At 46.5% G+C, this 16,606-nt stretch overlaps 6 protein-coding genes across 6 annotated transcripts; 4 read left to right on the forward strand and 2 right to left on the reverse strand.

Moving 5' to 3' along the window:
• Nucleotides 1–202: 202 nt before the first annotated feature.
• TRV_05982 (FAD dependent oxidoreductase, putative) lies at nt 203–1,721 on the forward strand (the record flags this gene model as incomplete). The annotated part of the gene is made up of 2 exons (XM_003019967.1): nt 203–276; nt 323–1,721. 2 exons carry the CDS (start codon nt 203–205, stop codon nt 1,719–1,721), a joined length of 1,473 nt encoding a protein of 490 aa, XP_003020013.1.
• Nucleotides 1,722–2,186: 465 nt separating this feature from the next.
• Nucleotides 2,187–2,985, forward strand: TRV_05983 (uncharacterized protein; the record flags this gene model as incomplete). The annotated part of the gene is made up of 3 exons (XM_003019968.1): nt 2,187–2,408; nt 2,561–2,881; nt 2,965–2,985. The coding sequence occupies 3 exons, from the start codon at nt 2,187–2,189 to the stop codon at nt 2,983–2,985; spliced, it is 564 nt and encodes a 187-aa protein (XP_003020014.1).
• Nucleotides 2,986–3,787: 802 nt separating this feature from the next.
• On the forward strand, nt 3,788–6,294 carry TRV_05984 (uncharacterized protein; the record flags this gene model as incomplete). Its single annotated transcript, XM_003019969.1, has 4 exons — nt 3,788–4,300; nt 4,360–5,163; nt 5,230–6,059; nt 6,255–6,294. The coding sequence occupies 4 exons, from the start codon at nt 3,788–3,790 to the stop codon at nt 6,292–6,294; spliced, it is 2,187 nt and encodes a 728-aa protein (XP_003020015.1).
• Nucleotides 6,295–6,833: 539 nt separating this feature from the next.
• TRV_05985 (uncharacterized protein) lies at nt 6,834–7,769 on the reverse strand (the record flags this gene model as incomplete). The annotated part of the gene is made up of 3 exons (XM_003019970.1): nt 6,834–7,084; nt 7,140–7,440; nt 7,497–7,769. The coding sequence occupies 3 exons, from the start codon at nt 7,767–7,769 to the stop codon at nt 6,834–6,836; spliced, it is 825 nt and encodes a 274-aa protein (XP_003020016.1).
• A 2,423-nt stretch (nt 7,770–10,192) lies between these two features.
• Nucleotides 10,193–13,906, forward strand: TRV_05986 (uncharacterized protein; the record flags this gene model as incomplete). The annotated part of the gene is made up of 1 exon (XM_003019971.1): nt 10,193–13,906. One exon carries the CDS (start codon nt 10,193–10,195, stop codon nt 13,904–13,906), a length of 3,714 nt encoding a protein of 1,237 aa, XP_003020017.1.
• Nucleotides 13,907–14,402: 496 nt separating this feature from the next.
• TRV_05987 (exopolyphosphatase, putative) lies at nt 14,403–15,878 on the reverse strand (the record flags this gene model as incomplete). Its single annotated transcript, XM_003019972.1, has 1 exon — nt 14,403–15,878. The coding sequence occupies one exon, from the start codon at nt 15,876–15,878 to the stop codon at nt 14,403–14,405; it is 1,476 nt and encodes a 491-aa protein (XP_003020018.1).
• Nucleotides 15,879–16,606: the final 728 nt, after the last annotated feature.

The raw sequence follows: 16,606 nt of genomic DNA on the forward strand, positions 1-16,606 counted from the left end.
GCATTTCCGAAAGATACGGCGTCTTGGGTGCAGTCATGATTTGTTACACACGCCCGACTCTAAGGGGTTATGCATTTTGTTATTGTTATGGTATAAATGAGTTTTCTAATAGATCAGTTGGCTTATAACTATTTAAGTATACAGGTTATCTTTATTATATACTGCCATCCCTCTTTGTTTTTATAGCCCGGTAATCTTCAAGATGACAAGAGCAACCCCACCAGTGCGGAAAGTTGCTATTATTGGAGCGGGAGCTTGTGGCTTGGTTGCTGCAAAGTACGTTTTTATCATGAGGAATCTAGTAACTGTGTCACTAATACAGGCCTAGATATCTTCTCGCTGAACAATGCTTTGAGCAGATAGATATATTTGAACAGAGAAACCATGTTGGTGGCGTATGGAACTTAACCCCACCAGAAGGTAAAGGCCAGGCCGTTACTGTTATCCCATCAGAAGACCCGAATACCCCTTTGGAAATACCATTCTGGCATAGAGGCTCCAAGTCTTCTAAAAAGGAGGCAATATTTCTTTCGCCGCTGTATGATGGACTTGAGACCAATATACCACATGGGCTTATGCAATTCTCTGATTTATCATTTCCTGACCAAACTCAGCTGTTTCCACCATTTGAAGCTGTTCTTGAGTATCTGAGAGAATACAGTCAGGACGTTGAACATCTTATCCAATTTCAGGTGCAGGTCGTGGACATTAAACCCAAAGATACGAGCCTGGGGACTTGGGCAGTTACCCGGAAAGATCTAGTTAGTGGAGTTTTACAAACCGACGTATATGACGCAGTTGTGATTGCAAATGGGCATTACAATGTGCCATATGTACCGTCGATACCTGGAATATCCGCATGGAAGGAAGCGTACCCCCAGGGAATAATCCATTCAAAGCTATATTTCGACTCTACGCCGTATAAGGACAAGAAGGTTGTTATTGTTGGGAATTCTGCTTCTGGCCTAGACATCGGGGGGCAGATTAACAAAGTCTGCCAACAGCCTCTCATTTCATCAGTCAAATCAGAGTCTTATTTCTTATCGGGGGTAGCGTCAGATCGAAAAGAATACCCGCCAATTGCCGAGTTTATGCCACCGGAGAGTCATACTCGTGCAATCCGGTTTTCCAATGGTGAGATTATAGAGAATGTTGATGTTGTCCTTTTTTGCACGGGATATCTTTACTCCTTTCCCTTTCTCTCTGGGTTGGACATGCCCGTGGTTTCCGATGGTGGTAGGACGTTGCATGTGTATCAACACCTATTCTACATTGAACAGCCAACACTTGTGTTTCCAGGACTACACCAAAAAGTTATCCCGTTCGTACAAGCGGAGAATCAATGCGCTGCATTTGCTCGAGTATGGTCCGGGAGACTTAATTTACCTTCGAAGAAGGAGATGTATGAGTGGGAAAACTCCAATGTTGAAGCACGAGGCCCCGGGAAAGCCTTTCATGCTTTAGCTTATCCACTTGACGCTGATTATCTTAACGAAATGCACGATTGGGTGGCAAGCGCGAAGCCAAGGCCCGGACTGGCAAATGGCGGACATGGAAAATGGGGAATAAGATGGGGTGAAAAGGAGAGATGGATAAGATCCAAGTTCACCTTGATAAAGCGAGAATATGCTGCACTTGGGGAAAAGAGAAGAGCGTGTCTGACACTTGAAGACCTTGGTTTCGATTTTGAGGCATCGAAAGCAACAGAGGAGAAGAATTAAGCAATGTGACCTATAATACGAACTTAGCAAGATAAACTGCCCTAGAGTAATAAAACATAGACTTTGCCACAACCGCCTATCAACGATCTCGGAAGCACCAGGGTGAAACAAGGGCATCTCCCTGCAGCCCCCGAACTAGCCCACCCACTAGTAAATTAGTTATGAATTAGTTAACTAGTTAGTTAAAATTGCTTCCCGGTTGTGATAATTAAATAGGCAACTAATTAGCCCATGACATAACACCACGTGACCCTCGGTTTAACTAGTTAGTTTAACTAAGAACTCCCCATGGATGCTTAACACTAAAACATCTTCTCTTCTCTCTCAATCACATAACTGGCCGGGCTCCTCTGTGCAATGCCATGCCGTCAGAGCCACTGGTAGCTGTCTTCTTTCTATAGAGCTCGAGTTTCTATTTTCCTGCTTATATGAAAATGGCCTCCTTTTACTGTTCGGCAGTCTAAGATGGGTCTCGGAGCCAAAGGCACCACTACTCCATCCAGCTCCAGTTCACAAGTATTGGACAGTGGCACTGCGGCCAGCCAGCACTTAGAAAATTATTCACCCTCTCAATTGCCCGGGGAAGAGCCAGTCTACAGCAGCCAGGAATACCCAATCAAGTGTATACTTGACGAGTCCGGTGGCAAATATTTAATCGCGTGGGAGGGCTCATTTGAACCGACTTGGGTGAGTGAGCTTGCCGTTTGAAGAGCTGCCCCTACGACGAGGCGAAGATATATATATTGACGGATTGTCTATGGTGCCTCTTTATTTATTTCGTGTCCTCAGCAGTTTTGAAACCTCTTTCTCTTATACTGAACATACGCTTTTGGTTATAGGAGCCAAAGAGCTGCGCTAGTTACGCGGCTGTGCGTGCCTGGGAGGTTGAAAAGCAGAAAAGATATATCTCTGCAAAACAGTACAAGGAACAAAGGCCGAGGAGAACTTGCCAAACTCCTCGTCGCAAACCACTGGACCTCGTCTCTTCTTCGTCACCAGGAATCTTTACTCAGCAGAGTATTGAGGCTTCACAGCCATCATCCACCAACCCCAACTCATCCAACCCTTCTTTTTCCCAAGCAACTGCCTCCAGTGGCAGTATATTTTGCCCTGAAACCCAATCTCAAAGCACCCAGGCATCCCGCGAGTCATCTGGCCGTGTAGGCGGAAGCTCAAGTATCGCTTCGACTGAGAACCAATCGTCGTATCATACCCAAACACCCAGGCGCATCTATCAATATAGTCAGGAATCCAGCATACCTGATTCCACTGCTGCTACCTGGGTACTGGAATCTACTGCCAGTTCATACACCTTACGTGGGCGAACGCTAACTTCTACACGTGGATCGCCTCCGCGGCAGCTTCGCCAGGACACGGAGCAGAATCTTGAATTTCTAGCACGTACTTATCAGCCATTGCAGGGTATTATTAGTACGAGTAGTACTACCCACTCTACTTCCCTTGAAAAAGAGCACAGTCAACGTACATTGCGCGATCGGCTTTTCGGTCCTGAAGTACTGGAAACCCCGCCCTCTCAATTGCCCATTCTGGATAGGTTGGAGGGACTATCCCATCAAATAGGTGAATCAGGCTTTGAAATCGACAGTCCAATAAGCCGTAGGGTCACTGATCAAAGCTCCCCTGGTAAGCGCAGCCACCCCTCAGATGAGTATCTGATTAACTGATTTTACGTTTGTTTAGAATTTCAGACACCGTTCCTCAATTCTAATACGGTGACTGAATCTTGCCAATCAGTTCCGAAGTCGGAATACCAAGGTGCGGTCGATCGGCACAGGTATTATAAGACTTCACTGTCTCGTTCTTTTATTGAGGAATCGCCCTTAGCTACCGCAAGTTCTCGCTCAAAAAACCACAATAGGACTCTTCAGAGGACAGTAAGCGAAGTGATTCCAAAGAGCAGTAACCTAGAATACCAACATCATCTTAATCGCCTGTCGGCATCGGTAACCATGAATAGTTCAGCACCTGATAGCAATGCTTCCGGGACCTCGGCAAATGCCGAAGAAGTAGAGCGTCATACGCGGGCAACTAGTGTGTCCGAGAAAATGAAGCAACTGTGGGACAGCGATCGTGCTCTTACGAAGCCCCTTAACAGCCTTCCTCAAAGTACGACATCGTCTTCTGCCGGAGATATCTTGCCATCTGCACCACCAAATGCGTCAGACATCATCTCACCTCTCGACTCACAGTTGGACAAAGATACTGCGAATGCCATTGGAAATGAAGCACCAAGCTCTGTGCCTATTCCATTCGTCACTCCTCAAGCCTTGCATTACAATGTCGAGCAGGTTACCTCCGTTCCTGAGGCTCTAGAGCCAACCGTGCAAACGGAGACTACCGAGCTTGATGCATCTAGCCCGCAAGAGCAAAACCAGGATGCATTGGAACTGGAAGTCAATATCCTGACTCTTAGCGAGATGGAATTTGCCATACCGCTGTCTATGGACTGTCGAGTGAAGGATGAATACGATAATACCCTGGAAGGTGAGAACAAATATGTGGAAAAATTTTTGGAATTATCGCCACAATCGAGTGACATGGGATCTCTTGAAGGAGATGTAAGTTTATGTTCCCAGCTTACTTTGCTCGAATTCTCTAACCATTTATGTTTCCACAGAGCCAAGGACTGATCACTAGAATGGCCACTCTAGTCGAGAAACTTGACAATATTACGACACACCCTGATATCGACATCGCTAGCCAGGCCGCTGGAGCTTCTCCTGATACAGCTAAAGAAGCTTTATGGGCTGAATACTCGAGCTCAAAGTTCCAATATCTTGGTTACCTTATTGACGCCTCTAATGAACTTGACCTACACATTATCATAATGGCGAAACCAGGGAGAACCGTTGATGTAGTCAAGCGCTACTTGATGGGCAAGAATTTTAATCAAGCACCTTTCCCAGGAGGCGAACACGGAGACTCTCCTGCTATTTTCAGCAAAGAGAAAGTCAGCTTCGAAGTACGGTCAACCACCGACGAGCGGGGCATGCTAGCATCGAGACTACCGTCTCTTATCATAGCCCTGGATAGCTCCTTTGACGTAAACCTTGAGCCTGTAAAGAAGCTTAGGGTTGCTCACGGTCACAGTACCCTTGTCCCCGTTGTCCGTTTAATTATCGCCAATACCGTCGAGCATGTCAAGGCATGCCTTCCCAAATGCACTGAATTAACTAGACTTCGCTTGCTGGTACAACACACACTGGCTTGCAATGATTCGTCGGGAGAGCTACAAGACGATGCTCTTGGTGTCCAGGAGAATGCTGAAGAAACTCTGATGTACGTCATGGATAACCCTGCTACCAGGACATGGAAGCTTCCGTTTATGGAAGCATTGGAGATAGAAGGACAAGGTGAAACCCCTGGCTCAGAGCTTGACCCAACTTCTTCTACCAATGCTTCACGGCAAAAGAGATGGCTGGTAAGCTTCTTTTCTCTCTCATTTATTATAGGAAAATTACAATAAATTGACTGGTGTGTTTATTAGGAGAGTGAACTTAGTGATAGCACCAATCCATCAAAACGACAGAGAATAACACCAACTCAGGATATCACACATGTTAGTGATTCAGTGAGAGACCTAACGCAAACGGATCAAAATAGCAACCCTTCCGCTACACAAGGTCACACGAATCAGTCTGCCACTGATATTGAGGCCCTTCGCAACGCACTAATGAATAGCAAAGCTAAAGTGAAGACGCTCGAAGCAAGTATTGGTGCTCTACAATACCGCTATGAAGCGAAACATAACCTATTACATCAGACTCGACATGAGCTTGAGATAGAAAGAGAGAAGTCTCAAAAGTTACAGACAAGGTTTGAGCGACAGAAAGAAGAAATAACAAGATTAAAGGACCGGAATGCCGAGCTAGTTACGGAGTTGGAAGCGGCAAGGAATACCGTCAAATCTGGTGGTGGCTTGGAATCTGACCTGGAAAATTCTCGTGAGGAAATCAGGAAGCTTGAAAAGACTATGGCAAGTCTCGAGCGGACAGTCCAACAGGAACGTTCGCAAACAGAATATACCCGTCAACAATACCAAAATGCCTCCACTTCAGCTGCGCAATCGGCAATGGAGGCCCGTCGGCTTGAGGAAAGAGTCCAAGAGCTGGAAAAGAAAGCAAATGGCGAAGCAGTCAGGCTTAAAGAACTGAAAATGAAAAAAGATGGGGAAATGCAACTAGCTCGTATTAAGGAGTTAGAATCCCTATTGGCCACGAGAGAGACTCTCTTGACGAGAAAGGAAGAGGAAATTCGCGAAATGAAAAAGAACCGCCCGTCGACCCGTGCTACAAGTATGCAACCCCGGAGTCCCAAGTACGGCACTAGCCGGCCATCTAGCCCGGGGCCGAACAATATCGGCTCGGCTGTTCGGGGGAGCGCCCTTAAGTTTCGGGCTGAAATATAATGGGATATTATACTATATCTCTTGGGACAAGATGGACATCCTACGGTAGTCCACCAATTGTCTGCAAGGATTAAAAAAAAAAAATAAAGTAAAAAAATGACAAGACTTGAAGAAAAAAAAAAAAAAAAGAAAAAGGAAAACTAAGAGGAGTTAGGTCCTTTGGTTTTTTTGATAACCGCTTCTTTTATTTATTTGGTTTACAGCTGTTTGTTACTTGGATTTGTTTTCTTTGCATCTCCCTCTCTCTCATTCATATATTTCCTTTTCCACGGCTTTTTTTCTGTCCTCCAGCTACTCGTCTCAATATTGCCTGGCCGTTCCTGTTTCGCTTTGATTATTACTTTTCTTTTTTGTAAATTTTCTGAACTTGTAGCCATAACTACCGTGACAACAGCCGTTTGGGCCTACATGAAGGAGTGTGACACAGATCATATATGGTTACCAAATAACACATTGTTAAGGACTTTTTCGAAACGTCTGATGTGTAGGATGTAACTAGAGACTTGGTCGAGTTGAAAATTGACACGAGATGAATAACGGTATTAATAATTAAAATGCTCAAAGCCAGCAGAATACTCTTGAAAAAAAAATATCGGTATAATCACCAGTATGAGAGTTCAAGGGAAAACAAAGAGAAGGAGTTTCGCGCCCGATTGATGGGACAAGCCCCAAGTGCAGTAAATTTACTCTGAACGTTCAGGATTTCCCATGAGTTCGGATCCGATACCATCAAAATCTTGACCAGGGTTGACGTTCTGATAGCGTAGGAAATTGAGAGCTTGATAAAAGCCAGTTGCTAGTAAAGATCCCAGCAAGGGGCCAACCCAGTAAATCCAATGATATCCAGGAAATCCTCCTACAATAACATCTGGGCCGAAGGAACGGGCAGGGTTGAGAGATCCACCAGTGAAGTAAACACCTAGGTAACAACATTCTATATTAGTAGAAGTTCAGGAAAAGCAAGGGCATATATACGGTTCTTGACTAACCGCTAAGTTGCGCTATGAAGAGAGCCAATCCAATGCCCAACGGAGCAAGGAAGGTTGCACGGTGCTTGACAACAGCCAGCATCAGGATGGTGATTATAAGTTCAGCGGTTAGGAACATTTCAATGAACAGTCCCTGGGTGGTCGTAGTCCCACCTCCAAGCTTAGTTTGGACAACCAGGGGTCCAGGGAAGAGGGCAGAGACAACTCCAGCGGCAGCAATTCCGGCAACAACCTGGGCAATAGATACCATTACTGCTCGGATAGGGCTGATAGCTCCGACCAAAGCGAGAGCCAGGGATACCTATCTCAAAGGATTAACACTCGAAGTTACCAGATGATGAACCGATCAAAGCATACCGCGGGGTTAAACATCCCTCCTGTGACCCTATAGAATACCCAAACATTGATGGCAAGAGCGGTACCAAAGGAAAGCGATATATATAGCAGAACAGTAGGGTTAGGTTCAGGCGCAGAATCCTTGGGGTCCACGGACATGTTGGCAATTTGGCATCCTGTATAGGAGAGGAAGAGGAACATGAAGGTCCCAACGAATTCTCCAAATGTAGCAACAGAGGACTTCTTCCATGAATCATTCGACTCGGAAGAGAAAAGAGACGGCAAGGGACCCATGGTGATTTGTAGAGTGGATTGTATATTATATTGCAGGATTTGTCGGGAAAATCAACAGGCAGAAGTCGAGGGGAGGCAGAATCCAGTATATATAAGGGATATGTATACAACAAAGGAGCATCCAACAGCTGCTATGGGCGGGGGAACAAGGGCTATAAAGCTGTAGACATGCACGACCGCAAAGAAAGACGGGCCGGATTAGTTGGCCCAGCAAATTCATGCTGGTGCCGCTCAGTACCTCACTTGGCGCATGTCAGTTCAGTTTCTTGGATACCCCCACGTACATGAGCTGTGATATCCGTCTTCATTCCGTTGGAGGCAAAAAGAAACCATGCCCAAAAAGATAGACATGTATGTGTGACCTGCTGACAGCCATTATTGAATTGATATGATGGCTGGCGTTCGAGTATAATCCACGCCAAAGGGGATGAGGGAGGAGATGTGGGAGATGTGTTATATATCTTGCCGGCTATATTTGGATATCATATAGAGCTTCAGGGGGGGTATGAAATTGCATCTTCACATAGGCTACTATCACATGTTGTGCGATTATACCTAGCTCTGCTGGTTGCAGATGGTGCTTTCAGACGCAAGGGTCCCTAGGCCAGTTGGTAGAGGTGTTCGGGATTGCTTTCCAGAAGAGATGGGCTCTAATTTTCCATTCAGCTAGCCCATTGCATTTCTTTTCTTTTTTATATACCACTAACTTGCAGTAAAATGATACTGGCGAGTCTTTTTGTTTGGAGAAGTAGGTTAATAGCTAGCCCATGACCTTTTGAGTATTGTTGACGGCAATTGCAACTTTTGAAACAAGAACCTAAGCGGTTTCCTTTGAAATTGGCTAACAGGATAAAAAGGAAAGAAGTTGGTTATTGGTCTTGCATAACTTGGCGACGTTGACATATGTCCGCCCTGCGGTGATGGCACCATGCATGGTTGTATGGTAGCATGTTTTTCGCATCAGGTACATTACATGGGCTATATTAGGGCTGATTGGAGCCTATTTTTACCGGCCATGTTGGAAAGCCGTTTATCTTGCATCGTACCATGGGTATAATGGGTATAGAAAGACGGGAAGGAAAGGGAAAAAAATTATGCCCCCCCGCGGTGTGCCTTGGCCTTGCAATTCTGCATGCAAACAAGGGTGGTTGGTTGGCTGGCAGGAGCGAAACGAAAACAATTATGTTTTCTTTGTCCAACATGATCGATCAGAGCGAGAAACGGTCGAATTTCGGCGGTAGCTCTTATGAAGGATGTGATTGTGCTACCCTAGGAGAGCAGGCGCTGCATGTCCATCATGTGGTGAGTGGAGGGACCCTAGCTAGACCGAAGGAAAACTTTTTCTCCCATTTTCGCCGTCCTCGATGTTGTTGACAGATAACTAGTCGACCTGTGCCGACAATATTGGTCCACCCCCTGTGGAATTCAGTATTCGCCTCCATTTGGGGCATCAAAGAACCAGCTGCGACTCCTTTCACCATCAGGAGTCTTGTGTGTGCGTACCACATGGCCTGAACAGACGTCTGGATGCTGTTGATGTATCAGGCTGGAACAGCGATCTTTGACTAATTATTAGTCAGGGCTTTAAGTGACTATCAATCAATGCCAGAGATGTTTCACGGAGCAGAGATTCGGCGCATAACTCCCCCATTCATCATGGTTGCTGCCATGCTCCTGCGCGAGCAGCGACACCATGTCCCTCGTCAAGCTCTGTCTGGTGGCCAAAGGACCTGACATTTACTATCCCTGCGGCGGCTAGCCATAGCCGAAGCTCTTATCTCGCGCCTCTATCGATATCGGTAGCTATCGATATCAGTAGCGATCGAGATAGCTAGCTAGCTATCAGACCGTCTCGGCCCTTCGCCCCCCTTTTTTTCCTTGTTTCTTCTATTTTTGATAACAAGCGAAAAAAAAGCTGAGCTTTATCGATAAGAGCACGCTAGTCCCAAAGAGGGAAATTGTAAACATGGCCGACAGCCGCGTTGCCCCCGTGACCTAGCCGCGCTCAACAAAGCAAGAAAAGTCGCAAATAAGAAACATCGCAAGCGACGAGAGGACGACGACGGTCGAAGGACAACATTGCGATCGAAGGACTGCGCCGTCACCATCCACGTCCTTTCTACTGTTTCTGCGGTGTCTTCCTCTCTTTACGGCGCCGCATAGTGTTCGTCTCTGCCATCTACGCTCGTTAGATTTCTTCCATCTCACCGCTCTTTGCCTGTTTACAGCGCTACTGGATACAGCAAACGCCGTCACTACCACCGTCCATTCTCCCTTCGGCCGTACTATTCTTATGGCTTAAGACATTCGTTTCTCTTGGGGTCCCCGACTATCTAAAAAGACGCTCTATCGGGTTATAGATCGAGTTGCTCTTTTGTTTTCCTTTTTCCCTTGCTGTTGAGCCGAGTTCGTTACTAGGTGGAATGGCGCCTCAGGCACCAGAGCTGCCGACCAAATTCCCATGCTGGTGTCGAGCAGTATACTCATGGGGAGGTGAATCAAAGCAAGACTTGGGGTTTATCGAAGGTGATCTGATAGAGTGTCTTAATGCTGGAGACGGATCATGGTGGACCGGTCGTTTACGACGCGACAGGCGCATGGTCGGTGTGTTTCCATCGAACTTTGTGAAGGTCCTGGAAGATGACTTTGTGCCGGCTACACGCTCTATTAGCCCTCTTCCGCCGGTAACAGATAGCCCATCAAATGCCCCGTTGTATGCGCCCAAAAAGGAGAAGACCATCTTCAGGAAGCCTTTCCAAGGTTACAAGCAAGTCCTGGGCCCCTCCGCAGAGCTGGCAAAGAAGAATGCAGAGAAAGAGACAGAAGCACCAACTGTGCCTGAACCACTTCCACGTGGACGCAAATCTGTCATAAACAGGACTCCGCGGCGGAAATCTACGTCTCGTGTTCATCCACGGGCAGTCTCTCCTGCCCAACCGGCGCGGCAACCAACGCCTCTACCCACTCGAAATGCCAACTCGCAACAACCCGAGAGACAACCAACTCCTCAACCTGAAAGGCAACCAACTCCACAGCCAGAACGACAGCCTACACCACAACCAGAACGGCAGCCAACTCCACAGCTGGCATTGGCTCCAATGCAACCACCACCGATGATGATACCAGCCGAGCCTCGTGAATTTGAACCTGAATCTTCACCTCCTCCACCGCCCCCTCCGCCACATAGAATTGCAGTTCGAAGACAACCTTCATATGTACAGCCTGAATCTTCCATGCATGACCATCAGTATCAGCAAGAAAACCATGAATTCCGGCCCGCTTCTAGGACGCCGTCGCCCTATCCACCTTCCCCAGGAACTCACCACCGTCATACACCTTCTCCACTGCGGGATGCCATGGAAGACGTAATGTCTTCTTTACAAGGCATGAGTATGCCTCATGATCCTCATTCAGAACCACAGCGGACCCCCTCTCCATTCAATCCATGGTCGCCCGCAGCATTCGATAATCTACGTGGTCCACCAAGTCAACAGTTTGCTGGCCGACCGTCTACTTCACTCGGACTAGGGAACAGCCAATACAGTCGCCGAGGTAGCCACTTCGCCCATAAGTCATCAGAGAGTTTCCATGACCGCTTCCAGGATGGTCCTCCGCAGCTTGGTAACTACGTTCAGAGAATGGAGTCTCGTCTAAGGCAGTTGCACAACCAAGAAGAAGGCTCTGACAGAGGGAATCCTATGCTTATAGAAGATGATGACAACCCCCCTCCGCCACCTCCTAGGAGAGGAGAATATAATTATTCACCTTCGCAGCAAATGATTACAAGGACACGGGGTTTAACTTACGACTCAGGGCGGGATACTCTTGGACGGACATTTACCACGAGATCCATTGCTACCAATTCATCTTCTGGAGTCCAAAGCAATACAACACACAGCACTGCAAGCACAAGTGCCACCAACCCAAGCCTCATGAGTGGTACATCTGCAGGCGGATTTAGTGCTACTAGTGCTGGTAGTTTCGCAAAGCGCCATCAACAGACATCCCAACTGAGACACGGGATGTTTAGGTCCTTCGATGGCACTAGGTCAGGTGGTTTTACTGGATTTGGCGATGATGCCGCTGGGGAACAAAGATCGTACACCCCGATGACGTCTCAATCCGGAAGTTATCCTCATCTACCCCAAGATGACCCCAGACAAGGAGCTACTTCCGCTGTTGGCTGGACTGAATATAACAAGCATGAAGAGTCACCTGGTATCTTTGGAGGATTAACAACTCCTAAATCAAAAAAGACTGGTTTCTTAAAAAAGATGATCGAATCTGCAAAAACAGGAGCTGCAACCGCGCGAAGTAGTATTGCTACTGCGCAGCATATTCGTTCGTTGTCTCCAACCAAGGGGCTTCTTTCGGGTGGTGTTGGACGCTTTTCTCCGACAAAGGACCGAGATACTACCGCTGACACAGGCCTAGGAGGTAATGACTGGGTTCAGGTCCGCAGAGATGTTAATCGTGCAACTTCTCCCAGCCGCAATGAGCTGGTGGAGAGAGCAGAGCGGTGCCAGATGATGGACTATCCTGTCATATATGCAGTTGAGGAGCTGTATGAATGTGCCGAAGGCGATGAAGGGCTGGATGGATTACCGGTAACGGAACCCACCAATTGGGCTGCAGTAAATCTACAACTTGTGGATAAAAGCTCCCGGTTCATCAACAGTTTACCTCCAATGACAAGCCCAGCGAGCTTGGCTCAAGGCTTTGTTTGCAGACCTCATCGGAGTGATGTTCAACGTTTACGAGCAATATTCACTTGGGTTGCAGAGAAAATCGTATGGGATGAAGAAATTGAGGGAGAAGTTGATGTACGGAGGGTAATTCAAATGAAACGAGGTAGTCCCCGAGAAGTGGCTGTCTTGGTGATGGAAATGTGCGATGCTGTCGGTCTCCATGCTGAAGTCGTTCAGGGATACCTGAAAACACCCGGTGAACAATTGGAATTTGACGGTTATACACGTGTCAACCACTGGTGGAACAATGTGCTCATCGATGGTGAATGGAGGGTTATGGACTGTTCACTTGCCAGCCCAACCCACCCACGGAGAGCACTCTATTCAAGCTTTAATCCCCAGGCTGCGGAGACATGGTACTTCCTGGCGCGCCCAATGGAGATATGTTACACCCATATACCCCTTGCACCCGAACACCAGCATATATGTCCTCCGATTAGTCCGGATGTCCTTCTTGCACTACCATGTGCCTGTCCCGCGTATTTTAAGAATGGTCTCCATATGCCAACTTATGACACTAGCCTTGTCCGTCTCACGGATTTGGAAATGTTACAAGTTAGGGTTCTTGTTCCACCTGACATTGAGTGTATCGCAGAGGTCGAGGCCATTGCCTTTGCTCGTGATGCTGACGGGGACGTTTTTGAGAGCGGTGACATTATTACCAAGCGTGCGCTGGCTCAACCTGATTGGATACAGGGACAGAAGCGATTTACTATCAAAGCTGCGCTTCCCGGTGACGAGGGACAAGGAGTTTTAAAGGTATATGCTGGAAAGAAAGGGCTCATGCATTCTATCAAGGATATACCCCATGCTCTGGCCTTCGCTCTTCCAATCACTCACACTGGAGACAACCCCCCGTACGAATTTGTTATCCGTCATCCAACTCCCCATGCTCAAAGACACGATCTATATGTCATCCAACCTCAGTGCGCAAGACTTACCATTAATAATACTTTCGTCTTTGCTGTCCGCCAACACCCCTCGTCTCTACCATCGTCTCCCAAAGCGGAGGAGCCCAGTGGACGTGTATCGCCAAACCCTTTTGCTAGGCCGTCTAGTGCGTTAAGTATGGTGTCTTCCGTTGCTACCATATCCAATGCGTCCACTACGTCCTCAACTGTCTCGAGCAACTATAAACACCAAAATTCTCGAGAAAAACCAGCAAAACTGGCTATACAAACACCATCTGGGAAAATTTTAAGGCTGAGTCGAAAAGCAGACCATATGATCACTACAAGCTCCGATGCCGAGTCTGGATTTGACGGTCCTCCAGACGGCAGTGTCTGGGAGACAGTCATCAAGGTCAGCGAGCGTGGTGTTTGGAGAGGGCTGGTCCTCGCTGACCGGACAGCGAGGTGGTGTGTTTGGGGCGAGTGGGAGTGCTTCTGATACCACCATTACTTCCTCCCTTTCCACTATGCACTCCACTGACAGGCTTTGCCCACTTATTTTTGATTTCTAGGTCCTTGCTCATATAATGTTGGCGGTTATTCGGCGATTGGTGCATACGAACTATACCCGGTTTATGTTTAGAGTTAATAAGGGGCTTAATGTACTACAGTATTTGAGCGTTTCTTATTTTCTGGCATTTTTATTTTTTTTTTTTTATTTTTTTCGAAGTCACATACTTTACTGTCACTGGTACGGCTCATATATGACTGTCTTGAGAGTGATGAAATTCGGCTTTTCTTTTCTATGTCATCTTTTTTTCACTTGAAAACAGCCGCGGTTGGACTACTTTCGCTTTACTTCTTGTCTCTACATTCTGGGCTATCTGTTATGAACGACTTCATGTTGACATGTTTTCGTCTTATGTGATGATAGAATTCTATACGGGCGATATAATATGAAACGGTTCTTCAAGTCCAAATTTCAGTCTCTTGATTCAGGTTTCCCCGGCAAACACCCGGCGCAGCAAAGGAGCTACCTGTTTTCTACTCTTTGTAACATCTAACTGTCGCCATACACGCGTGTTCCGACCTATTTGACCCAGATCCTTATTCTTTTCATTAAACGGCCTTTTCTCGAGACGAAGGTAGTCGGCACCAGCATCCTCGAATTCTCCGAGATTAGAAATATACCTATCATTCAGCACTGTGACAACCAATTCACGCTGGAACTCGTTTTCAGAGGGAGATGAAAACGCAGTCATAACGGCAACAACGTCAAGCCCTCGGGTACTAGAAAAAGAACGCAGAACATCAAAGAATGCTTCCTCATCATATTCCTCTTCAGAATACTCTGATCCGCATTTTTTAAGAATCCAAGACACCGGCTTGACAACAGAGCATATCCCAATCTTTATATTACGGCCGGGCTCAACAGTGTCTGTCCATTCTTTATAATCTCTTCCCAATGTTTCGTGGGCCGTCAGGTAATCCACACTGGAAGATTTGGCGTCCGTAATGAGGTCATAGAATCTGCCGCGGTCCCAATTGATAGATTTGCATTGGTTTATTTTGTTTTCTAGAAATCTCACGGCTTCTCGATCCACATCAAATACCTTGCTCTCGTTTGTCATATTCGTAGTGTCTGCTAATATAGCCGCCAGAGCAAGTTGTGCAGCCTGTGATTCGAATTCCGCATCACTGTTACTAAGACTCTGTCCTTCGGAAATCGTTTTATTATCACCGGCAACGTCTCTCCACCATCCGAGTTTTCGAAGCTCACAGACAACTAAGGATGTACAACTCCCCACCCCAGTTTGAATATGTGACACCCGGGTCCCTGGTCCTGGAACTAGATGCTTTGAGATGAAGCCCTCATCATCGTGGTGATCTATACAGCCCACCACGGACGTAACGATACCATCGACCTTGTCTGAAACCCCGGGAATTCCGTACGCATGAGGTGAAGTCTTGGGTAATGCATTCCAATCCACCATAATAATATTCAAGGATATCGCCTTTTTGTCATCTGATGGTTTCCAATTCACTAGTTCATCCCTTAGCGATGCAACTGTCAGAATACTTTCACTGAGAATATTGTCGGTATCTTCGTCATCAGGTAAAGTTTTCAAGTCCTTAGAGGCCGCATTCTGCGCAGTTTTCAATGGCCGTTGGGTAGCAAGATTCAATGCTGTTACGAATTCTGGTCGTAACCTTCTCAATTCTCTCCCTGCTGGGACTTCTGGTAAATTTATCACTGGTATATATTGGATCCCTCTTTCAGATGTCGCTGAAGATGCAAAGTAAGAATATATAATTGCAGAGATAATTGAATCTAGATCTGCTGAGGTGTTGCCGAGAACGTATGTGCGCGGTATTTTAGCTGCCGAAGGAGATGCCCGCGAGTGCTGGACCGCTTTCTTCAAAAACGAGAGTAAACCAAAGCATCGCTGGCCATTCTTATCCAGAGTCATTGTATTATTTTATGTATAGGTGGATTTCTGTTGAAGTTGTTTGAAGCATAACTAAGTGATGTTGGTGAAACGAACCTTGGAACAGTCGAGGGTCGAAACTTGGCCAATGGAATTGAAGAATGCTTGGCATCGCGGCTAGCTTGGTGTGCGTGATCAAGTAAGAGTTTGCTAAAGACCGGGTTGAGTATTAGGGAGTATTAAGAATAATCCATATATTGTTACATTAGCTGGCGCAGTTACATAGGATACATGAGAAGATCAGACAGAGGGAGCAGTGAACGATGATGGCGACTGACGGGGATAATACATGATATTATGAAATAGACATCAGTTGCCAGTAAGGGTAGGAAACAAGACAATTAACGTAAACACAACAAGATGGTGGAATATATCAACTCAGATCCTGCTCAGGATGTAAAAGCATTAAAGTATTAATGCTTCACGACCCACCGGCGAGACTTAAAGGATGGAAAAGCAAAAACAAACACGGGATGATGATAGAAAGGCGCATGTAGATGGTAAAATATGGGATAAACAGAATAATGATATCAGGTACGCCGACCTATCCCTCCCATTTCGACTCCTTGATGACTCCCTGTTGATTTCCTCCGGTGTATATGACAGCCTTTTCCGAAAAAGAAGAAGAAAAAAAAAAATAGGCAGGCAATGTTTCGAACTCATCAGAGAAAGAACCATCTAAGAATAAACAACGAAAACAAAGACGAAAA

This window comes from Trichophyton verrucosum (genome assembly GCF_000151505.1).
Source record: "Trichophyton verrucosum HKI 0517 chromosome Unknown contig00655_1.f1.exp, whole genome shotgun sequence".
Classification (NCBI taxonomy): Eukaryota; Fungi; Ascomycota; class Eurotiomycetes; order Onygenales; family Arthrodermataceae; genus Trichophyton; species Trichophyton verrucosum.